The 25,253-nt window shown below is 45.0% G+C and overlaps 1 protein-coding gene across 1 annotated transcript in view; it reads left to right on the top strand.

Moving 5' to 3' along the window:
• The first annotated feature begins 1,922 nt into the window (after positions 1 to 1,922).
• The window catches only part of Dennd2c (DENN domain containing 2C), a 38,902-nt gene continuing 15,571 nt past the window's right edge, over positions 1,923 to 25,253 (top strand). The window contains exons 1-9 of the mRNA XM_032897607.1: positions 1,923 to 2,896; positions 3,831 to 3,961; positions 4,392 to 4,504; positions 6,531 to 6,701; positions 9,687 to 9,783; positions 16,856 to 16,900; positions 19,142 to 19,329; positions 22,326 to 22,435; positions 25,177 to 25,246. Coding sequence (XP_032753498.1) covers positions 2,100 to 2,896; positions 3,831 to 3,961; positions 4,392 to 4,504; positions 6,531 to 6,701; positions 9,687 to 9,783; positions 16,856 to 16,900; positions 19,142 to 19,329; positions 22,326 to 22,435; positions 25,177 to 25,246 — 1,722 coding nt within the window. The 5' untranslated portion in view covers positions 1,923 to 2,099. The remainder of the gene's footprint in view (positions 2,897 to 3,830; positions 3,962 to 4,391; positions 4,505 to 6,530; positions 6,702 to 9,686; positions 9,784 to 16,855; positions 16,901 to 19,141; positions 19,330 to 22,325; positions 22,436 to 25,176; positions 25,247 to 25,253) is intronic.

Raw genomic sequence — 25,253 nt, 5'->3', positions numbered from 1 at the left:
ATCCATCTTGTCTACAACTTGGAAAACCCAAGTGTCAAAGACACTCCCAAGTATCAAAGCAAGAAGAGGACGTTTGGAGTCCTGACCTGCAGGAGCTGAACGCACTGTCACGCACCGTCATGCACTGTCATGCTTTGGTGTTACTGTCTTATCAGGAGCTCTTGCCAGGTGCAGTGGCCATGCCTGTATCCACTGTTCTAGAGGCTGGACAGGAGGGATTGCCACTAGTTTGAGGCCAGTCTGGGCCCCAGAGTGAAATTTGGCGAGCGTGTGTACACACACACAGAAACAGACACAACTTCTGTGAGGTTTTTGCTATCATTTAAAAAAAAAAGTTGGGTTTTTTTTTTTTTTTTTTTTTTTTTTGCATTAGACCAGAGTTTCTTTTCCCGCAAAGCTAATTTTCCTACAAACTAGTGAGAATGCTCACAAAGACAAATATCACATGACTTCCTTAATGTGGAAGCTAGAGGGGAAAAGGAGGGCATGAAACTAAAGTAGGGGAGCTGGGGGGCGGTGCAAGTAAGAAAGAGTAGAGGGTGAGTATGATCAAGTACTTTATAAGTGTGTATGGAAATGTCACGGGAAACCCATTGTACAATGAACGTACTATAGGAAAAATGACTTCAAAACCTTGTGGGCGTGGCTTAAGTGAAAGTCGTGGAAATCCTGAAGAGCAGCTTCTCTAGCAAGAATAAAGTGTGTGTGTGTGCATGTGTATGTGTGTGTGTGTGTGTGTGTGTGTGAGTGTGTGTGTGTGTGTATGTGCACATGCACGCGCCTGTCTGTCTGTGTCTGTGTCCGTGTCAGTGTCTGTGTCTGCGTGTGCACTGGTCCAGTTTTGATCAGCTGTACTGACAGAGCCAGGCTAAGACAGTTTCCTGCGTGTTAATCAGGGCTAGGCAGATGAAGCAGGAGGAAGGATGACCCTGCCTCAGGAAGTTTGAGTCGGTTGTTATTTATAACCAGTATGCAGCAGAGTGGGAGAGCAGGCCTCTGCCTAGTGCGGAAGAGTTTCAGCCAGCCAGTCTTCACATATGAGGAAGCAGTTCATGGAGCTGACTGACTGAAGCTCTGCGGAAGGAAGGATGAGAAAAGTGACTGCAGATCTGAGTCAAGACTGGCAGAGATGTGGGAAACCCAGCCAGGACAGGATAATGGGTGCCTATGCCTTTGAACTGAGTCCCTGTAGTGGCTTGGGTGAAAACCTGTTTGCTAATAGGTCAGCTGAGATAAGTAAGGATGTGTGATGGGCTGACACAGACAGGAGGAGGGAACTAGCTACTGACGAGTTTGTGAATTGGTTCCTGTCTAGACTTGTAAATACACTCTTTAGTTATGGGGTGCTGCTCTGACTCTTGTTTGTTTGTTTGTTTTTGAGACAGGGTTTCACTCTGTAGCTCTGGCTGTCTTGGAACTCACTCTGTAGAGCAGGCCTTGAACTCATAGAGATCCTCTGCTTCTGCCTCCCTCCTGAGTGCCGGGCTTAAAGGAGTGCACCACTATGCCCAGCCTTATGTGTGATTTTTGTAATATTACATTGTTTATTGTTTTATTAAGAAAACGCTTCATAAAGAATAGATTTGTGGTCTGGAGTCGTGTGTAGCTCGGTGATAGAGCGCCTGCCTAGCACACGTCTCATACCATACATAAACAAAAAGAATTGATTCATTACAAAATAATGTATATCTTTTGCAGAATATTAAATATAGCAGAGTATTAAAGCTGGCAGCTTGAGAAATAGCACTAGGAATGTTTTCATAGTAGGTTTGACTTCATGGAGCGAGCGGAATTACAGGCACAGTTTTTCCAAATGCGATTTAAATTATTTAGTGCTGGGTAGGCAGTGTTCAGTGGAGTTTAAAGTGAGAAATCACAAAACTAAGCTAATATTCTTGTCTCGTTTTGATAGGACCATTCATGATACAGTTGTAGCTGTTTCCAACAAAGTTCAGTGATGAAAATTGTTATTTTTAGCGAGAAACCTCCAAGTTAAAGATGAAAGGAAAACACTGGGACCGTTTCCGTTCTGACAAGGTGACGAGTACAGCATTTTCCAGCTAATTTGTCATGGCACCTTGCTAAGAGTGACTCTTGTCATGCACCCCACTGGGACCATGGATGTGGGCTTCACGAGGTCTGCTGTTCAGACCCTGTCCAGGAGCCACTGCAAAAACATCAAGCAAAAGATCTCCCAGTGGGAAGGAAGAGCCAATGGTGTAACTCAGCCAGCCAAGTTTCACCCAAAGGATTTTGGTGTGAGATATAATAACTGCCACCAGGAGCGTCCTCCTCATAAGCATCCCACCGGTGAGGAAAGGAATGGGGATTTACCCAGAAACACAGATGCCAAAAGCCATGATCAAAGTGAGGGTGAAAGCGAGAGTCGAGAGCGTAAAAACTCCCACCCCTTGGAAGCTGAACCAGACTCCAGCCGCATGTGTGCCCGGGTCAAACAAATAGAAAGCTGCCAAGCTGTTGCTGTGGATCCAGAGGCTTCGCTACCTCCAGGAAACTTCTATACCTCACAGATACCGTGGAAAAGCATAGAAGGGCTTACCCCGAATAAAGTCTTCACTGTGGCCTTATCACCTTGTGACTCTACAGAAGAGGAACCGGATCTCAGTGTTCTGGATAGTTCTTACAGAGTAACCAAGAGCTTGGAAAATATTTATTGTGAACCTGAGGGGCAGGAATGTGGCCCCTCTATAAATCCTTTGCCCAAACCCCGTAGGACATTCAGGTATTTATCTGAATCTGATGGCATGCCATATAAAGAAAGGAACTGTGACCAAAAGTACTGTGAGAGTGTTTCCTGTGCAGACTCTTCGTTGGCCTCTTCTCAGGATCCCGAGCCGAAGAGATATGGCGGGAAGATCAGAGGGAGGTCCAAAAGGTATGTGTTCCTCTCAGTCCGCGATGCGTACTGCATGAGTCATTGAGCGGCTCTGCCCTTCGGTCCAAGTTTCCTTTCCTGCCTTGGCATACGGCCTTCAGTTGAGCAGAGGTATTGACAGCACAGAGTCAAAGTAGGAGGAGAAAGCACAAGTGTAGACGCATAGGTGACACTTGTGACATCCACCTAAGAGCAGCAGAAGACTTCCCAAGTGACATCTTCAAGAATTCCTAACGTTGGGTAGGGTGGTGCATATCCATATTCCCATCACCAGGAAGGCGAGGCAGGAGGATCAGTACAATTTTGAGGCAAGTCTGAGCTACATAGTGACATAGAAACCAGGGTGAGCTCTGTAGCAAGATATTGTCTTATCCCCTTTGCCCAACCACCAAAAGAGCTTCCTGATTAGTAGGTCCATTCCATGACATCATTTGGGACATGCTAGCCTCAGCCTCACTTTTAATTCATGGGAGTAATTCATGGGGCTGGAGAGATAGCTAAACCAGGTAAGAGCCCTGGATGCTCTTCAGGGGGCCCAGGTTTGATTACCAGCATCACATGGGTCGTCACAACCACCCGTAACTCCATTCCAGAGGCTCGGACACCCTCTTGGCATTTGTGGGCACCAGGCACGCAGGCATGCATGTAGGCAGAACACATACATATAAAATAAAAACAATTTTTATTATTTTTAGTTTTTTTTGAGACAGTTTCTCTGTGTAGTTTTGACTGTCCTGGAACTTGACTGTAGACCTGGCTGGCCCCAAACTCACAGAGATCCACCTGCCTCTGCCTCCTGAGCGCTGGGATTAAAGGCATGTACCACCCCAGCCGTCTTTGTAACCTTACACACAAGTCTGTTCAATTTCTGTCTTATCATTTAGAGATTGAAGCTTTTGAAGGTGTAACTTTAAAACATATCTTCTTTCTTAAGGAAATCTTTTGAATTTGAAGATATTCAGCACTTTCGGAACTCACGGAAGATTCATGAAGAACTTGAGAGAAATGCTGGCTCAGCACTTTATTACACACAGTCGGAGGATAATATCTATGAGGATATTATATGTAGGTATTCATGCTTCGAGGTTAAATGTAATGCATGTTTGGTGCTGTTCATCATTGCATAGGGGTCTGTTACAATCAAACATATCTTGTTTTAGCTTTGTTTTTCTAATATGAAAACACTTGATGTATACATTTTCTCATCGTTAATGAGTTTTACAATAGTATTGTGGATGACTCAGTCGAGAAGTAAATGTTTGCAGTATAACGTTTTGAAAGTTCTTTAGCTTGGATGAACACTGGCGTGATGTATAAATTTAAAATGCCATTGGTCTTACAACCTTGCATCCCCCTGAGAATGTAGAAGAAAATCGTTTCTTTCATTAGCTATAGTCACCGTTCCCACTTAATTATGCTCCTCTAATAAGTGTAGCTATAGTCACCGTTCCCACTTAATTATGCTCCTCTAATAAGTGTTTATATGTGTTTAAAGACCCAGCCAAGGAAAATCCCTATGAAGATATCCCAGTGCAGTCATTCCCCATTTGGAGATCCCCTTCAGCATGGAGGCTGCCACCTGCTAAGAGTGCCTTCCGAACACCCAAGGTATAACCGGAGGCTGTGTCGCCGAGAGCACCGAGGCTCTTGTGTATGGTGCATAAGAGGTTACAGCGGTTTGGCTGGGCCCAACTAAGAGGCACTGGAAGTAGGTTTTACTGTCGGTGGGGTGTTTTCTCTTAAAGATGGTGTCCTTTGAAAGGTATTTTTTTAAAAATTGCTTTGCTGGGCTGGAGAGGTGGCTCAGCGGTTAAGAGCACCCGACTACTCTTCCAGAGGTCCTGAGTTCAAATCCCAGCAACCACATGGTGGCTCACAACCATCTGTAATGAGATCTGATGCCCTCTTCTGCTGTGTCTGAAGACAGCTACAGTGTACTTATAGATAATAAATGAATAAATCTTTAAAAAAAAATTGCTTTGCTATTGGTTGTGTTATCTTAGTATTTAAAAGACAATTTATTATGAGTAAGATTAGGCCAGAGTTCCTTATACTTTTCTATTTGCAACCAATCGCTTTTCACCTGGGGTGGCGTGGAAATTGAGACAGGTCTCTCTATGTAACCCCTAATGGTCTAGAACTCATGTTGTAGACCAGGGTGGCCTTGAACCCACAGAGATGTGCTCATCTCTGTCTTCAGAGTACTGGGATTAAAGTTGTGTGCTACCATGCCCATCCACCCAAGAAATTTTTACATGACCACAGATATATAGATGTGTAATTGGTATACAAATTAAATCTTTGCAGACAATAAACCACAAAGAAATATATTTTACAACTATATATACATAAAGAGCAAATATGCATACTAATGAAATGGGTGTGCTTATATTTTATAAAAAACTGACTCCTAAGGGTGTGTGGTAGGTGGAGCTCTGCATTCGATGCCAGCCTGGCCTACGTAGTGAGCCCAGATCTGCCAAGGCTACCCAGAGAGACCCTGTCTCAACCTTGCCTCTACCCCACCCCCACCGAAAAAGGACCACATCTTAACTGCATACTTGGTTCTGTAATGCCGAATGGCAGACGCTTATGGCCATTTCAGAAAGTGGAAATTCTGTCCTCATCTAAAGCCAACATTTACTACATGATATTTACATTTTTTGTTATTTATAAGGGTGTTTATGATATGCCCATGGGTATGTGCACATAAATGCAGTGTCTTTGGGTGGCAGCAGGATCTGAAGGTACAGAGTGTTGTGAGTTCCCCAACATGGGGAGCTGGGAACTGAACTCAGGTCCTCTTGACATCAATAAGCACTCTTAACCATTGAGGCATTTCTCCAGCCCCATCATTTAATAATTTTTATGAAACTGAAGTTGTTGACTCAAATAGGAATTTTAAAGTCAAATATTCTAACCTAATAAAATCCACTAACAACACACACAAAGGCAGGAATATATTAAAGTCTTTACTTTCTGTAATTAAACCGTCATGTTTGCAAAGACAGAACACTGAGCGTGTAAAATGTGAACATTGCAATTTATAACGTGCAGTAGTCTTGAGTCTGAGCCAGGCGTGTGCTGACATTGTATAACACATGCTGTGCACTCAGAGCGAAGGCTGCAGTAGAGTCACCATCATGCAGCATGGTTGAGCACCGCCAAACCCAGTCCAGACTCTTCACGGCCTGGTTTAAGTTACTTTTGGTTGTTGAGAAACCTTTTACTATTACTGACTTTTTTAATGACTTCCCTTTCAGTCCCATTATCGAGTCACATGGCTTAGGTATCTAGCCGTGCTTCAGCCAGGCCAGTCCTCTGTAGTTCCCAGTGCTATTAAGCTCCTGTCAGCCTCGGCCTCAGTTGCTCACCACTCCCTGAAACTCTGAGACCCATAGTTTGAGTTGGTTGAAGTGATGAGCTATTATCCCGTGAGAATTTGATCATGGCACAGGGTAGAATTTTGGATTAAAGAAACTGCATTACTAAGATGAGAAGGAATTGTAGAATCCCCATTTGGGGTAAGTTTAAAGGAAAGATAAACATGTATTTTCCAGGGGAGCTTTGAGATTGTTTGAAAGCATAGGCATTACCTACAGATCTTATTTTACCTGCGTGTCTCCTGTTCTAGCTTCCTCCCAAACCCCAGTTCCTTCAGCGGAAGACTATGGAACTGAAGAACACTCAGGCGTATTTGCGATCAAAATTCACGAAGGATACCACTTTGCCTGTCACCTTAACGGAATGGAAACATTTCCGAGCTGGAGAAGTGGCTAACAGGAAAAAGAGAAATCTCCCACGGGTGAGGAGCCCAGCACACTTAGTCTTCAGATTTACCCCAGCATCTTAATAAAGGGGAATGAATACACAGCAGGATGAAGTGACCAATAGGATAGAATTTACCTGTTGGAATCAGATTTGGAAAGGCCTCTGTTGTCTTGGCTATGGTTGTTAATCCGCCGTCTGTTAATCCACCTCAAGGAAACAGCAGACTCTCAAACAACAGGAGAGTCTGTTTATGCCAGTTATGTACCAGAGTGAGTGCAGCCTTGTGCCAGGGTTTACAGGTTTTCAGTAATGATGAAGTATGTGCCTTTTATTAGGATTAAAATGTCTACTTAGAGGTGGAAAAAAGGAAACCAGACTTTACCTTAGTACTAGAGATTATCAAAAACCATTTGAAGTAAAAGACCTTGCCCTCAGGCAAGTAAGTGCCCCCTCCGCCATCTTGACGGGAACTCCTAAGCAGAATGTTTTTAAAATGAGATTACTTGTAGCTATATCTTCTTTTAGGAGAGACTTTTATGAGGTTACATGAAGATATTTTCAGGGTTGGCATAAGAGAATAGCAGATGAATACATAATGAAGAAATCAGATGATTGAAGTTTTTCCTTCCATAATGGGTGGTGAATTAGGTCATATATTCATTTAGCACACACATTTTGTACCTGACTTTCACGTAAACAAAAGTCGAACTGTTTCACGGGTTAGTGATTACCAGCAGATTGGTCCCTTGGTGAGTCTTGTGTTTGATAATTAATTTAATCCTTCTGGTCTGTTTCCTGCTCTGCCTCTTCAGCAGGCCTCCTGCAGGAGGTTTCTCCTCAGGAAGATGGCGCAGGCTCCCACTGAGGCCTCCGTGTGACTCCAGCAGATCATGTGCTCAGAAATCGAGGATGCGGACTCTGAAGGGATTCTGCTTAAGATTTCTGACCTTGAAATGGCAGCTGGTTCAGAGGATTGTGGGCAGTAGGGTTAAATGGGACAGAAGAGGGCTGGGGTGTGGCTCAGTGTTAAAGCTGGGAGGCCCTGGTCTTAGCCTTCTGCATCACAAAGGGACAAGTAAGAGCTCTGAGGGGACTCCGGGTGCTTCTTCCCAGTGGCTGCTGTTTTACTATGCATTGCTGAGTCTGCTCTTTCAACTCCTCCTTTTCTTTAAAAAAGAGTGTAGCACACATTGGTTTCCAAGTCACTTTGAAGATGAGGTTTTTGTTGTTATCGTTGTTGTTGTTCCCTAGAACTTGTTCTGTAGGCCAAGCTGGCTTCAACCTCACAGATCCACCTGCCTCTGCCTCCTTGTGTTGGGACTGAAGGCATGCACCATTATGCCCTGCTAAAGCTACAGCATACATACATTTAAAAATAATGAAGACAAAATCTTACAAAAACGTTTTAAGTTCTTTTAGGATGTCCCGTTTTGCAGTACAAATCTTGGTGTTATGAGCATCTTCAGGAACATTCCATAAGAAAAGCAGTTTCATTTATGTCCTCTTTGATGGCTCCAGCTGTTCCTGGAAGGGAAATTGCTTTCAGATCTAGTCCATATGCCTGGTCCCCGCCCTTCCTTCCTTTCTTTGCTCTGGAAGCCTGTGTGCGATTGCTAGTGGCTTCCCTGATGCTGTTGTGTTTGTGGCTGTCGAGTACGTCAGCTGCTTTCTGCTATTTAGAGCATTCTGCAGTGTTCACTGCAGCTGCAATGTAAGCGTAGGCTCCTACTCCTGCCTCACAACTGGAACTTTAGGTTGCGACTTGCTCTATTCCCAGAACAGTAGTTCCCTTCAAAGTGTGTAGGTGTACTTTTCATTCTGCTTTGTAAATCCACTTAGTGTTTATGCTATCCTGGGTGTTTCTGCACCTAAACTTGTTTGCTCCCAAAAGTCTTCTCTGTACTCCATAGGAGCACCCTTTTCCTTTGGATTCTCCTGCTTGCTTTTTTGTAAAAGCAAGTGAAGGACACTGGCAATTTTTTTACTTGAATGGCAGCTACAGAAATCCTGTAAGAGAACAAACTCACCACAGATGTGGTGAAATCTGCACGTGCCTCTCCCGTGCTTGTTTGCTTTAGTGGACTGGCTTGCCTGCTGGATCCATAAAGAGGCATGGACAAAGAGTGAGCGCTCTCCTCACAGTCTGTTGACTCATCCTGCAGTGGGCTTAACAGTTTTCTGGGCAGTGTGTTACCAAGATGAATACTTACGAGTGGAACCTTAAGGAAAAAGAAATGTAGGCACAGAGAGGTTACTCAGCCCCTTGTTTTAAAATGTCCGCTGATGTCACAGCTATGTCTCCTCAGTCTGCACCTCAGCGTGTCTGTCTCTTTTATACACACGTACCTTTTCCTCAGCATTAGGAAAGAAGTCTGAGTATCGCTTACTAAATAGAGACAGCGATGAAACAATTTAAAAACAAACGATCTGGTTGCAGTTGCTTGAGGTGCGGATCGGTGAGTGGGGCGGGAGGAGACGTAGTTTTGTATGGAGTAATTTGAATCTCCCATTTTCAGCTCTAAAATTAGTTGTGACGTTTATGCCCACAGTGACAGGCAGTGCGCTTCTTTTGACAAAAGCTCTGTGAGCAAGATTATCTCTTGGGAGAAACTCCTGAGAGCAGAAATAACTAAGCCCCACCCTGCAGTGGGTGACTGTTCCCCTTCCTGTTCTCAGCAAGTGACAACTTGAGCGGCTTAATCACGGTAGGGAGTGCAGTAGCCGCATTCCCTACATGTTGTGGCAGGAGTGACCCAGACTCTCTGAGAAGCTGTATTGGGTTCATCTGGAAGGGTGGGGTCCTTTGCACCTTTCTTTCCTGGGTTGTAGACACTGGTATGAGAACACACATCATCTAATGATAATTTAACCCAAAATTGAAAAATGTGAAGGTTTTTATTACTCGGTGGCTCTTTCCTCTAAAGGAGAATTAATGTGTTAATGCCAGTCATGCAGATGCCACAATGCCTTGCTGGTGGTGGCTTTGACTTGTAATTTTCTTGCCTTTATCTTTTAACAGCTTGTTTTGAAAATCAATGATACGTTTGAATCTAAGAGAGGGAAGAAGAGGGTAAAGTTACAGCCTTACACCGGAAAAGAAGCCCCCTCCTCGAAAGGTAAGGATGCTTGCCCTTCTTTTGTAGCTGTCTGTGTTAGCTTCGTACTGCTGGGAGCAGCAGATCCCATAGGAACACTTAGGGATGGGAAGATTGGTTGAGGCTTATGGTTTCTGAGGGCTCTGTCAGTCATTTCAACTCATGGTGGCGGGAGTCCTAAAGTTCCCAAAGCTCTCCAGAACATTGCCAGCAGCTGCAGAACACGCATTCAGAACAGAAGCCTCTGAGGCCATTTTGGATTCAAACCATGTACGTTGTTACTTGTTACATGTTACTTAGTGTTTGATTAGACAGACTCTCACTCTGGTTCTAGTTGGTCTGGACCGGCCATGAGCTTGTGATGGGCCTTCTGTTTGAGGCTTCCAGCTAAGGGGATTCCAGACAACAGCCATCACATTCTAACCAAGTGCTTCAAGGCCATTTTCAATTCTTTCTTATTTAATTCAAAGTAAAAACATTATGCAAATGAATAATAAAACAATTATAAGTGATGAGACAGAGTAGTTATTTTGCCATTCAGCGTTGATCTCTTGTGTGTTCCTTTCTTGAGATAGGATCTTGGTCAGTAGCTCAGGCTGGTCAGGAACTTGGAGTCCTTCTGCCTCAGCAGATGCAGGGGTACAGACGTGCACCAGCATGGTCAGCAGACATGCAGTACCCAACTTGTACCACATCTCTGAAGTTCAGTGGTTTATCATGCAGGTGGCTAAAAAATAAATAGAAACATACTATAGCTTAGTTCAGAAATGGTCAGTATTCACAGCAAATAGGTGTTTTCATAAAAACTCACACGAGCGGCTGGGCATGGAGGTGCTCACTTGTAATCCTGCCGCTCGCTCACTCGCTCGGAGGGTGAGGCAGGAAGATGCAGTCCAGGCCCGCCCAGGCTCTCTAGGAAGGTGTTATTCTCGCAAACCCCCCTGCCTGCCTCCCTGTGGCCTCTGGGATTGGGGCCCAGCACTGCCACAGTGAAGCAGCCTCATGAGCTCACAGCTTTGCTGTGTAACAGAAATATGGACCTTAGCAATTTCAGTTTCTGCTCATACAGTTCCTAAGTGAGAAGGCCCTGTCGGAGGACAGACATGTTCTTGTTGTCACAGATTTACAGAGAAATGCCCTACCTTCACTTACAACCTACTCTACGTTAAAACAACTTAATTGTGTAAAAATAGAATCATCTGGGTTCCAAAGACTCAGTTCTTGCTGTGTAAGACTGGTTTTGATATAGAACAACACAATGAACTGGTTACCATGTTAATGTGTTTTCCCAGTGTCTTTTCTTTCTTCATGTATGTGTGCTGAGCATGTGTGTATGTGTGTTCGCATGTGTGGGTGCACGTGTATGTGCATTCAGCTGAAGTCCCATAGTGATGACTTTCCTCTATCATTAAGACCTGTGATGCAGAGGGGGTTTATAGGGCGTGGATCCGTCTCCACCCTCTGAGGCGAGGTCACAGGCGCTCTGTCCCCACCACCAGGCATTAGCAGGGGTTCTGGGATCCAGACACCAGGCCTCTCGCTTGCATGGCAGATGCTTTCCGCACTGAGCCAGATCCCCCCAGCCGGTGTTTTCCTGTTTCAAAGGGAAATATTTAGACATGTTTCATTCTCCTCTGGGCATGGCCTCTCCTCATAGGCTATCATTATCAATAACACCTAGTATTTACTTAATAAAAGAATTGTTTAATATAAAGATTTTATCTCATCTGTGTGATCTGTAACAGCACATTAGGAGTTAGGCACTGCTGTGTCTTTGACGGAGAGAGACGCTGAACCAGGGGAGGGAGTCTAGAGCCACGACTGCAGGAAGTCTTACTCTCCTCGGTGGCAGTCTCCCAATGTCCACAGTGACACTGAGTTTCAGACAGCTGTCTCTTGTGTCTCCTAACCCCAAGCAAAGGCCTCACCAAAGGGTTTCTCATTAATACAGTTCGGACATGGATACAGAGAATGGGAACTGAGACAAGACACATGTTAGATGCTTTCTCATGTATTACTATGGCTTTCTAAATTTTGTGTGACGATAATGTTGATTTATAGATAAAGGAAGTAAAATCCAAGCTGCAAGTTATATAAACTTCGAGCACACTGTGGCCAGGATGAGTGCTTGTGGAGCACCCCCATTCTCCCTGCCGAGGGGAAGCCTTGGTACAAGGTGAAAGTGCTACCCACACAGGCCTCATGGCCTGAACGTGACTCCTGGAACCCACAGAAATAAAGGCTGGTGCTATAAGTCAACCTATGGATATTAAATATAGGGTCTCTATATAGCCTCGACTGTCCTGGAGTTGCTCTGTAGACCAGGTTGGCCTGGAACTCAGAGATCCACCTGGCTCTGCTTCCCAGGAACGGGGATTAAAGGTGTGTTCCAGTATATCCTGCGAAAGCTGCATGCAGTGGTGCTTGTCTGCAGTGCCCGCATTCTGACAGTGACCTGGGAGGGGGGAGACAGGACAATTGGTCAGAGCTAGCCTGCAGTACACAGTGCCATCAGAGCTAGCCTGGAGTATCAAGTGCAATGGCAGGCAGCATGAGAGACTGTGTCCCCAAAGAACAAAACAAGGTAGAACAAGAGAAATAGTTCACAAAAACTCATTCTTTTTTTCTTTTTTCTTCTTCTTCTTTTTTTTTCCCCCCCCCGGAGCTGGGGACCGAACCCAGGGCCTTGCGTTTGCTAGGCAAGCGCTCTACCACTGAGCTAAATCCCCAACCCCACACAGTTTTCTTTTAAAAAAAAAAAAAAAAATATATATATATATATATATATATATATATATATATATATCTCATTGGAAAAAAATTTCTTCAGCAGCTTAAATTGCTAACTTCTAGCACCAAAGCCAAAACCAAACAGACTGACAGTCCCTAGACATCCTGAGGAACCTGAGGAAAGTTCGCATTCCTCCAGGTTCTGTGTCAGTCCCTCCAGTGAGCCAGAGGGGTGTGAGTTCCGTGTGAGGCGCTCCTAACTCTGTCAGCAGAACCTCTGGGTTTCATTTCTCTTTGCTGCTGTCTGTGTCAGCACCGCCCAGTGGACCTGGAGAATTGTATGTGCCCGCTCTGCACTTCAGCGGTGCCTTTACCTCCAACCTGGACACTTCTTAGCTTCCAGTCTCAGTTACAAAATGACACTGCCTTTCTTCAACTTGGTTATAATCGCATGTGTTGAAATCAGAAGAGAGACAGCCCGGGGCTTTTCTACTCCCGAAGGTTCTCGGTGCTTCATTCCTTGGCCCTGAAATGCACGCTCACTGTGATGGCTGCAGGTCTTCAAGCCTTTAAGTGACCTTTGACAAGACCTCTGGCACTTGAGTTGCTCTCTCTCCCCTTTCGGCTTTCTTTCTATAAACTTCACAAGCTCGCAAGAATACTCGATTCTAAGGATAATAATTTTTCTAAAGGTTTTATTTTGAGTTGGACATGGTAGGGTATGCCTTTAATCCCAGGCAGAGGCAGGTAGATCTCTGGAAGTTTGAGGCCAGTCTGGTCTATTTAGTGAGTTCCAGGACAGCCAGAGCTACATAGTCAGACCCGTCTCAAACCAACAAAACAAAACAGACTTCATTTTTACTTCTGTGTCTTTATGTGTGCCACATGTGTTTAGGATTCCCACAGAGACCGAAGCGGGCGAAGCTCCGCTGGAGCTAGAGTCATCGGTGGTTGTGAGTCACCTAACAGGGCACTTGGAACCAAACCAGACTCGGAGCCTTTAGAAGAGCAGGAAGTGCTCATAGCCACCGAGCCATCTCCTCAGCCCTAACGACTTCTGTCTAAGTAGTTTTATATTACCCAGACTGTTATCCTGTGCTTTTCTTTTGAAAAGACTTAATTAACACACCTCAAAGCTCTTTCGATGTCAACACAGAGACCCGGAAAGCTCTACTGTACTTCACAGTATAGAGATGGAAGTCTCATTGTGGATGGTTGAGCTGCTCACTGAGACCCTCATCCTATCCCCAGCACCTCAGTTTTTAAAAATCTAGGTGGTAGACATTTTTGATGTTTTTTACATACTTATCCTATGGAGATAAACTGGCTATAAACACACACACACACACACACACACACACACACACACACACGCACGCACGCACGCACGCACGCACGCACGCAACAATATTGCAGTGCTCATTTTTGTGCTTACTTAGTGTGTTGTATTTGTAAACTAATTTCCTTGTAGTAGTCTCACTTGACCAAAGACTGTATGGCCTTAAAACTATTAGAGCAGCTGAGCACAGCTCACACCTGCAATTCTAGTACTTGAGAGACTGAGGCAGGAGGATTATGCAAACTGAGGGCCACCCTAAGTTACCTAGTGAGTTCCAGAACAGCCTGAGCTGTTTAAAACTCTGTCTTAAAATCTAAATAAACATTTTTATATCTATTGTCCCACAAATGGCTGGTAATAGCCTGCTTCTGCAAATAGCATGAGTATACTTTCCCATCGTTTTCATCAAGTTGATTAATGAAATAATTTCTGTTATGGTTAAAATGTATTATCTTATTTTTTGCTTTAACTTTTTTATTTTCATTATGAACTTGGGAAAGTTTTCATATCAATAATTTATAAATCTGTTCGTGAATTGCCTATTCATAACCATTTATCGTTTTTTTCTGCCATGTGCTCTTTTTCATGTGTGTGTGTGTGTGTGTGTGTGTGTGTGTGTGTGTGTGTGTGTGTGTGTACGTTCGTGCACGTGTGTGGAGTCCAGAGACTGGTCTTAGCTGGTCCAGTCTGCCTCGATTTTTGACACAGTTTGACTGTCCTAGAGCTCACTGAGTGGGCTGTGCTGATTGGCTAGTGAGTCCCGTGGTGGGATGATAAGCACAGGCCACTGTAGCTGGCTTTTATATGGATTCTGGGAGGAAACCCAGGTCCACCTCATGTTTGTGCTGTAAGGATGTTATGAATTGAGCTATCTTTCTAGACCGTGTGCCCCTTTCCCATTTGATTTGCAGTAGCTATTTGACTATTGGGAAATTTAATTTTGAGCCAGACAGAGTGGCACTCAGAAGACAGAGGCAGGAGAATCTCTGTGAGTTTGAGGCCAGAATGATCTACATAGTGAACAAAGATACCTTGGCTCAAAAGAAAAAAAAAAAACAGCAAACAACAAAAAGAAGAAAGGAACCTAGTTTTAAGTTGCTGAACATGGTAGCCCATGTCTGCAATTCCAGCATTTGGAAGGCTGAAGCAGGAGCATTGCCCCAAGTTTGAGGCAGCTTGTGCTATATCATGAAGTTTCATGTTAGCCTGGGCTATAGAATGAGAACCTGTCTTTAAAAGCACCAAAAAAAGGAGAAAGAAAGTTCTGTGTCTTCAGTAAACAGACTTCTTTTCCCAATTTCTTTTTCAGTTTTTGAATCTACTACTGAGATTTTTTGATTTTTATTAGATAGAAAATTTCATTTCTTTCTTTCTGGTTTTGGAGACAGGTCGTGTAGCCCTGGCTGTCTTAGAACTCACTCGTTATAGCTGAAGCTGGCATTAAACCCTGATCCTCTTGGGTCAACCTGTACTAGGTTACAGGCGTGGCCACCACACCTGACTGAATTTCAAAATGTATTTCAAATTTACAGTTTTAAAGTTGGGAATGTTAGGCTCTGATTTTCCTGATACATTTAAAGACTTTTTTTTTCTTTGCTTTTGCAGTTTCTAGTTTGCTTTAATTTTTTTTTTTAGGCTTAATCTAGAATTTTCTAAGAAGACTGTGTTACATTTTATTCATTCGTGCATGGAGGGTGGGTGATGTGTTGGTTCTGTGGTGTGTGAGTTTGGAGGTTAGAGGGCAACTGAAGGCAAAGGTTATCCTCACAGCCCTGGGGCTTAGCTCACCAGCCTTTTCCTTTTTGCTGAGAAAGAGCCTCACTATACATAAGAACAGCTCTGACCTGGAACTCTGTGTAGACCAGGCTGGCCTGGAACTCACAGAGATTTACCTGCCTGTCTCCCGAGTGCTGGGATCAAGGACATGAACCATCACACCCAGTGAAGTGTTTTAATTTACTTAGTTAAAATCCTCTTTGAGGATCATCTGCACACACTGCATAAGGGCTGTGCTCTTCTTGAGTCCCCTGCCATTTGATTGGGGACAATAAGGACAGTTAAAAGCAGAGCTGATACTGTGGGCTTGAGGGCAAAAGAAAGCAGTGCGCTCACAGGTAGACAGGCGTGTTGCACTCCCAGGCCCAGTTGGTGACCTCCCACAGTGGCCACACTGCATGTTTACATTTACGATGTTCAGGTTTTCCTTTCCATCCTAGTGTATGTAAAGCTGCTCAGAGATGTTTGAATGGAAAGTAGACCTCACTCTGAACTACACTCAGGATTGCCCAGAAAGCTGGCTGATCCTAGAGCTAAGGCTCAGAGCACCTGAGGCGAGCATGGCGGGAGGTAGAGCTGAAGTCCTTCCTCACCACTGAGTGGTCACTGTCCACAGTTGCACTCACCTGTGGTCAGCTGAGATTTGAAAGTATCAAATGGAAGAGGCTAGGGAAACGTCGGCCAGCTCTAGGCTAAGCGCTGCTGTGAGAAGCATGGTGGGGTTACCATCTGCCCTGCTCCTTGCTCAGGACGTGAATCAGGCCTTTGTCTAGCTCTCTACCGTGCCACCCACCTGTCAGCAGCCACGCAGGCAGCTTTCCTGAGTCACAGTGCTGTGTTCAAGCCTCCCTTGAACTTATCACAGCCTGCTGCATCGTACAGAGCCTTCTCCATTCCCTCACTTCATGTCAGGATGTCCCTCTCAGTCCCAAATCATCCCAGTCACTGCTGTGTCATACTTGCTGCACTTGGACATAAGTTAGTAATTTCTTACTATGTTTAATTTATAAATGCTCTCACACACTCACACTTAGAGCAAAAACCCCCTTGCGTATGTAGGACTTGGTAGTGTGTTTGGGATCCTGTGTTCTCTTTCAACAGCACGGCTAATCTGACCTTTGCTCACTCAGCCCTCTTCCCTCATGGGGGCGGGGCTGGGGGTGGCGGAGTTTCCCATTGTTCTCATCCTCCTGTGCTTCCCACTAGGAGACAGTACAAATGGAAGCTCTCTTCTCTTCCCTTTTCCAGGTGAAACCAGTGGGAACGAGAGCGATGCTGAGTACCTGCCAAAGAGTGAGTGAGTCAGAGCTGCTCCCTTCCGGGATCCTGGCGGCTGCTCCTGGGGAGCAGCGCCTGCCGCCTTTGTGATTAAGAGTGGTTTTCTCCTTGTGAACTTCACGTTGTAGGCCATTGCTTCATTCTCAGACCCTGTTGAGATTTGCGGAGCTAAACAGTACATTCAGCTGTTTGACAACATGGCCAATCTCCCCTAGTGGAGTGAGGTAAACCAGGATGGTTCTGAGTTCTGGAGAAAGCAGGCCAACACCACATGCCCAGGCGTGCGCACACGCCAGAAGAGTGTGTGAATGGCCCTCAGCAGCAAGCACTAGCCCGACGTGGCTGATTCTCTGTAGTAGCCAAGCACAGTTACTAAGTGCGTTTTCCATCTCTGATGTCAAGAAAGCAGATAGATACATATCGCTACTTATTCCAAATAATCGCCAGATTGGCTCCTGTCAGGATACAGAGCGCCTGCATTTCTGGCTTTTGCTTGTACAAGCACTTGTGCTCTGCGTCTTCATGAGGTGAATTGTCGTAGCAGGTTTCGTTTTATTTCTTGTTTAACTGGCTGACGTATAGCATCACCAAGAGCAGAGTCACACGGTGTCAAAGCTGAGGCAGCCCGATCTCATGAGTAACAGCCTTGTGCTCCCCACTGGCCTAAGCTGCCGCAGCTTTTAGAGTTTGTAGGCTGACTAAAGATGAAACCAGGAGCATCACGGGGTTCAGCATTGATGTGGAAGGATGACTGATTTTATTGCAGTTGCTAATGAGAAGCGGGAACAAATGTGTCTTGACTTGAACTCAGCCTTTGGAGGGTCAGCACCCTTTTTCCTAGAACATCCAGTAAACTCGGTGTTTCTAGGGAACCATTCCTGGTTGTGTGTTTAAAGAGTTCTTAATATTTGATCCACAGTGTAACATATTTAGTGACAAAAGTATCTGGTGGAGGGTAACAGTCTCAGTGTGGTTGTGATGTGTGTTTGTCTGATATTAAGCATTCTTTCACATACTTCTTTTCACTACCCATATTTCTTGGCTTGAAAAGTGTCTGTTCAGTCTGCTGCTTGCTTACAGGTTGAGCTGTTGTCGGTTCTGTTCTCCTGTGTTCTAGGTCTCCCTTCTGTCAGATGAGTACAGGGCAGAAGTTCTCTCCTGTTCTGCCTCTCTCTCCTCTTTTCCTTTCGCTGCTAGGAAGCTTCCTAATGTCTCTCGGTCCCTTTCCCCGTTCTACCTCTTACTTCTGAGCTGGCTGTGCTCTATTCAGAAGTTATTGTCTGAGTCATGGGGTGTCTCCCCCATGTCTTCCTCTAGCAGACTCAGACTTTGTTTTTGTTTTTCCGCAAACAGGCTTTCTCTGTGTAGCATAGGCTGTCCTTTGGTTTTGGTTTCGTTCTGTAGACTAGGCTATCCTCAAACTCAGAAATCTGCCTGCCTCTCCTCCGAGTGCTGGGATTAAATGCATGCACCACCACTGCCCAGGCAGACTTTGTTTTACATCACAGCCTTTGATCTATTTGAATTGGTTTTTATGGAGCGGTAGGGTCTAGTTTCAGACTCCCTTATGGAATAGATATCCCACAAGTTTTCCCAGCGTCACTTGTTAAGGAGGCTTCTCCTCTCCCCCGCATGTGTTTAGTTCCTCTGTCAGGAATCAGGGAGTTGCATCTTCTGGCTTTATTGCTACACCTTCTATTTCAGAGGTCTGGATGTTTAGTTTTTTAAAATTATTTTAGGTTCGTTATTATTATTATTATTTTTTTTTTTTTGGGGACTGCAGAGGTGACAGGTCCCCTGGAGCACCTGACATGGGGCTGGGAACCAAACTCAGGTCCTCTGGAAGGACAGCGTATGCTCTTAACCTCTGAGTCATCTCTCCAGCTGTCATGTGTCTTTCTTGAAGAACTGTCATTGATAAAAGCCACACCTCTTATCAGTAATGTGTGCCAAAGGGAAGGGGAAGGGATGGGCCCTTTAATGAAGGCTGGCTTTGGTTTTGGTTTGGTTGGTCTCCACGCGGGACCGTCCTTCCCTCTCTCACAACATCATCATAGGTGCCATCTATTGTCAGTCTAACATTCTTTCCTAGACATGTGTGTGCCCTGCGGCTCTGCCAGGAGGGATCTATATTACATTCCACACATAGAGCGTGTGCTACAGATCTGCAGTTCTGCAGTACCTCAGCCGGGGCACGGGTGGGAGGCCAGTGCTCGACAGAGGTGGAATGGGCACCTGACACTGCCCTCCTTACAGACCGCCACAAGCGCTTGGCACAGCTGCAGCAGTCCTCCAAGAGGAGCCCCCACTACCAGACCTTGGAGCGGGATCTGATCGAACTGCAGGAACAGCAGCTTTTTGAACTCTTCGTGGTGGTTTCTCTTCAGAAGAAGGCATCAGGGATGGAGTACATGCCCCGGGTAATACAGCAGTTCCCTAGCAAGGTAGGTCCAAGGTGACCAGGAGGCCTCCAATGGTTCCTGTACAGCTGCTCATTTCCTCTTGTTTACTGTTGTCTTGCCAGCCTTACCAACACTGAGACAGGATCTTACCCAGGTTCTCTGTGAATGGGCAATCCTCCTGCTTCAGCATCCAAGTGTGGGAGCCACCAAGCCAGCCTTGCTGTTGTTAACACTGCTCTTTGGTCTGCTCTGCCTGTCTCAAAGGCATTTGTCTGTTTAATCAGTTAGTGCAGCGCTGGATGTCCGTGGGTCTACACTTGACCTCCTTGGGCTTGTCTGGGCACTGGGACACTAGATAGCAGGTAAAACCCACGGCAGTTCCCAGACCACCATGAAAGGAAAAGGGGGTTGTTTTAATCTCTTACTTTTGGTATTCTTTCTAGTCAGTTTTGTTGGTTTGGTTTGGGGGTGCTTTTTATTGTTCACACGTTTCTGAGATAAGAGTGAGTCCTCTCCTTCTGTCATAAGGTCTCTAGGGGTCAGCCTCGGCTCACCAGGCTCGGCAGTAAACACCTTCACCTGCTGAGCCTTCGCACTGCCCCTTTTATTTCATACTCACTCAATCACTCACTGTACAGAGAGTTTTCTCGGTGAGCTGCGTGTTACTCAGCACCGTGCAGAGGGACCCTCCACTCTCCATGGTTACTCGCACCACAGCACTTCTTAGCAGCGTTTGTTTTGAGACAGCTTTGTTCTGTAGCCCAGGCTCTCCTGGAACTTCTTACGTAGCTTAGGCTGACTTTGTGCCTCGACTTCCCATATACTGGGATTTTAAGACATGAGCCTCAGTGGTCTGGTGATACCTCTTGTTTTGGATGATGACTTGGTCACTGTAGCACTAGGACTCCTAACCCTGAATTACGTGTTTCACCAGAGCTAGTTAAGCACAACTGTACTGGAATCTAAGAGACATTTCCTGCAAATGGCCTCAACACAGCCGGGCACAGTGACACACCTATAATCCTGGCACTTAGGAGGCGAGGCAGGAGCATCAAAAATCTGAGACCAGCCTGGGCTACATAGAAAGATTGTTTCAAGAAGAACCGGGAGGATAGAAGGGGACCTTAGCAAGATCCCAATAGTGAATAACTGTACAAGTCAAATTTTCATAAAATTCTTGAGTATTGCATAGGAGTGCCATGTCTCAGCAGTTCGCAGTCAAGTAAAACTGTTGTGATATAAATGGATGCCCTTTGAGAATCTATTTCTTATCTAGAGGATCTTTCCCCCTGTAACTCAGGCTGGCCCTGACCTCGTGCCCTTCTGTCTCAACCTCCCACGCATGAGGGTCACAGTCAGGTCCCACCATGTCTCTCACAGGAAGACAGAAGCACAGAAATTAATAGTTAATTTAATAGCAAAGCTGAGCCTGAATTGATAGGTGCAGTAGCATAGAAGGGCATACTTAGGCGGGCAGATGCATCACGAATGCCTTCAGTGGGGCTGGAAATACAGCACAGTGGGTAAAAGCAACTCCTGCTTTTGCAGAGGACCAGAGTTCAGTTCCAGCACCCATCTCAGGAGGCTCACAACCACCGGCCACTCCATACCCAAGAATCCACTGCCCTTTCCTGGCCTCCACAGACAGCTGCACTCATATGCACATGGAGATACACAGGCACACACAGAATTAAAATAAAACAAAATAGATAAAAATAGACAAATGCGGGCTGGAGAGATGGCTCAGAGGTTAAGAGCACTGACTGCTCTTCCAGAGGTCCTGAGTTCAAATCCCAGCAACCACATGGTGACTCACAACCATCTTTCATGGGATCTGATGCCCTCTTCTGGGGTGTCTGAACAGCTACAGTGTACTTATATATAATAAATAAATCTTAAAAAAAAAAAAAAGAAGACACATGCCTCCAGATAAACTGCTTGCCGTTTTTGTGCCTCTGATGCTGTCAGTGGGAGGGATGGAGAGAGCCCTGGGCAGCCCTGTCTGGATTGTTGTAGAGCACCTTAGCTGAAGATAACTGGGAACACATCGCGTTAGGTGCCTTTCCCTGAATGTAGTGCTGGGGTCCAGGCCACCTCCGTGCTTGGCCGGTGCTCTGGAAGCTGAGCCCGCAGTCCTGATGCTGCCCTGCTGTCTTTACAGTGGAACATCCTCATGACGTAGAAGAGGTGCATGTTCTTTTAAGAAGAATTTGACATAAAACTTTGATTTCTTCTCTTAAAAGCAACATCCCAATGGAACTTCTGTGCTGTTCTACTCATTTCTGAATGTCCTTTTGCTTAATTAAATTTAGACTGCCTTTTGAAGTACAACATTGACTTTTTGTTTGTTATTTTGAAACAGGGTCATTTTATGTATCCCAGGCTGATGTTGAGCTCTCTGTGTAGTGAAGGTTAGCCTTGAATTCCTCATTCTCCTGCTTTCACCTCCCCAAAGCTGAGCATATAGATGGACAGCACCACATCAGACTTATTCCAGAGTTTTGTAAGAGTCTTCTGTGCTAAAAATTCACAGGAAGTTACAAACCTATAATTAGGTAGCAAAGCTAAGGGAATGATTATATATGGGGTAACATTTAAAAATAGTTTCTCTAAGTAACATTTATCTGCCTTTTCTAAACTTCTCTGGTTATTAATCAGATAATGATTTCAGCTGGCTAGGTGTTTGCTGTACAATAGAAGGGATTTTTATTTATCTTAAATTCCATGATTCATAGGATACTGGCCTCCTACCAGCTTGAAAACTGAGTCTGGATCCTCCTCTGGATGAGAAGCTTCAGCACTGCCTCCCTTACACTAGGTTACGGGGCCTTCACTGGCTGAGCTGTCAGATGGAGTCTTCATTCTTCGCACCTGTCCTCAGTGTGCAGCTGGGGATTGTCAGTCCTCTGTATGGTGGCAATACAAGCTGCACTGAGAGGGACCTCTACAGGGCACACCAGGCTTCCCAAGACCAGGCCATGGCTCGGGAACTTCTGTTCTCCATTTTCATAGGTTGATGTTCTGTTGTTGTCTTTCAGGGTGACCATGGCTACAAGCAGTCCAAAGACACTGAGGAGAGGCTCAAAGTCATCCCCAGATTTTGTTTTCCTGATTCTGAGGACTGTGCACCAACCTTAGAACTCAAGAGGTAAATCGGCTCCTTCTGATTGAAGTTTGCTGGAACCGTGAATAGAATCCGTTTCTGACAAATGGACAGAGTCAGGAGCACATGAATGAACAGATCAAGCTATAATGGGGCTGGGGAAGAGTGGAACAGTTCCTGTGAGAGCTCAGGAAAAAAAAAAAAAAACCTTAATTTCGATGTTAAAGAGAACTAAATTTGTGAATCTTGTTAGTTTACCAGTCCTGCAAAATGGGTTCATATCACCTTCAGTAAGATAATGGTTCAAAGTAACCAGGGTTAAACCTAGAGTTGTCTTATTTCTCCTCTGATTTGACAGAAAAAGCCATGGCCCAGATTCTGTGTTCCTGTGTTGGCTGTTCCTTTGGTGGGCCTTGTACAGAGGGAGACCCCAGCCTGATAGGTGTGGGAAACTGAAGCATTAAAGAATTTTGTGGGACAGAAGGGGTGGCTCAGTGGTTAAGAACAAGTGCTATTGCAGAGGACCTGAGTTTGGGTCTCAGCACCTATGGTCCAGTGCCTTACAGCTGTCTGTAATCCCAGCTCCAGGAAGATTCCATGCCTCTATTCTCCAAGGGCATCTGTACTCACAAACACACACACACACACACACACACACTCACACACTCACACACACACGTAGACACACACAAATAATAGAAATCTTTAAAAAGAAATTTATGTAAGGTGTCTAGAGGAAATTACCAGTTTTAATTTCTTAAACCATTTTCACTTTCAAATCCTGCTTGTTTTGTTTGTTTTTGAGACTGAAAAAAAATGTACCTCTTCTTGGCCTGAAACTCGATATGTAGACCAGGGTGGCTTCTCTGGGCATTAATTAAAACAGGTCTGTACTGTAACTGTCAGCTACTCCCGGGTCCTAAGGCAAGAAGATCGCTTGAGTAACAGGAGCTGAAGGCCAGGCTGGGAAACATAGTGAGACTTTGTGTACACACAAACAAACAAACAAACAAAAGTCAGGAGAGATGCTCAGTGGTTAAGACCTCTGGCTGCTCTTCCAGAGGATGCAGGCTGGATTCTCAGCACCCACGTGGCAGCTTACAGCTGCTATACCTCTAGTCCCAGAGGATCGGATGCTCATCTCTGGTCTCCACAGGCACTGTGTGAATGTGCCTCATCCAAACACATAGTAAATCTTAAAACAATAAATAAGGAAAACTAAATTGTATTATTAATTATGCCATTTAGGTGAAACCTTATATAAATGAGCCATTCCTATGCTGATGACCTCCTAGCTGCTAGTGTCAGTGATTGCCACAGTACCCCGCATCACCTCTAGACTTAGCCAAGGCCTCCCAGAAACAACGGAGCCTGGTCACAGCTCCCCATCTCCTGGCCTCAGGGTTGATGCTCTGTTTCGTCACCTGCTATCTGTGGACACACTGTTGGCCTGGCTGCTCCATGGTTGGCTTCTTCCTGCATTATGTGTGTTCTAGAATACTTAGGAAATGCAGAAGAGGAGATAAAAAGCAGAGGCAGTCTGTTGCTCAGAAATCACCATTGTAAATGCGCCTTTCCGATAGTTTTCACCGTGCTGGACGGTTGGCTCAGAGGTGAGAGAGCACTCACTGTTCTTGCACAGTGCGCAGGCTTGACCCAGCACCAACACAGGGGCTCACAACCATCTAAGCTCCAGTTCAGTGGGTCTAAGCCCTTCCTGGTCTCAGCGGGCACTGTACGTAGTAGCACACAAACAAATGTGCAGGCAGAAATTATACACAGAAAATAAAAATAAATTTAAATTAATTCATTATTTAAAGCTGAGATTCTTTAGTTATTAATAAAAATTTCATGTGGAGCATCTTTGGGTATTTTGTAAGTGATGCTTATTTTTGAACCATATTTATTTATTTATTTTTTTTTCTGGGGCTGGGGACCGAACCCAGGACCTTGCGCTTCCTAGGCAAGCGCTGTACCACTGAGCCAAATCCCCAACCCCTTGAGCCATATTTATAATGAGGAGTTAATTTTTTTATGATTTGTATATATAAGAAGATGATCTTTTCCCTATCTTTGTGTATGAGAAGGAGGAGTATTGACATGCATGCTCGCGTGTGGAGGACAAAGACAACATTGTGTCAGTTCTCGCCTCTGTCTGGTTTGAGACAGGGATTCTTATTCTCAGCTGTTTATGCCAAGCGATGGCTTTAATCCCCCATCTGGGATTAATCCTGGCTCTGCCTCCCACCTCACTGTAGGTGCTGAGGTTACAGGTGAATGATAATGCACCCAGCCTGTGTAGACCTGCAGGTCTGTGTCCAGGTCACACTGGCGTGGCAAGCACTTTGTCCAGTGAGCCGTCTCCTCAGCCCAGGAGGTAATCTTTCTTCTATCACTGTTCCATCTGGCCTCTCAGAACCAAACTCAACAATTTGCAGGGGAGAAATGACATTATCAAGACTTAAAATAGCATTATTATAGCTTGCTTACCTGTATGCTTGGCTAAATTCAATGTTCAATAAAAGGGAAACAAGGTTGATTAATAGCTAGTGAGCTAGTGAGCTATTAATAAATAAGAAAATAATATAATAAATAAGAAAAGGGGCAAAGTAATACCAAGAGCTTGTCCCATACCCACTCACTTACCCAGGACAAGTCCTGGGCCCGCTGCAGGGGAATGTGACTTGAAATAAATGGTATTTCTCTTGCCCCCTAGATCACAAATAACTCCTCTCACTTGTTCCATGAGTAATGCCTTAAGCAGCTGTGTTTCATTTTGTTTGCAGTGAAACGTTCTCCTTCGTGCTGACTGGGGAAGATGGAAGTCGGTGGTTTGGCTACTGTAAGAAGCTTTTGGTGAGTT

The sequence above is a fragment of the Rattus rattus genome, chromosome 3 (assembly GCF_011064425.1).
Source record: "Rattus rattus isolate New Zealand chromosome 3, Rrattus_CSIRO_v1, whole genome shotgun sequence".
NCBI classification, from domain to species: domain Eukaryota; kingdom Metazoa; phylum Chordata; class Mammalia; order Rodentia; family Muridae; genus Rattus; species Rattus rattus.
This window is presented reverse-complemented; position numbering and strand designations above follow the sequence as displayed.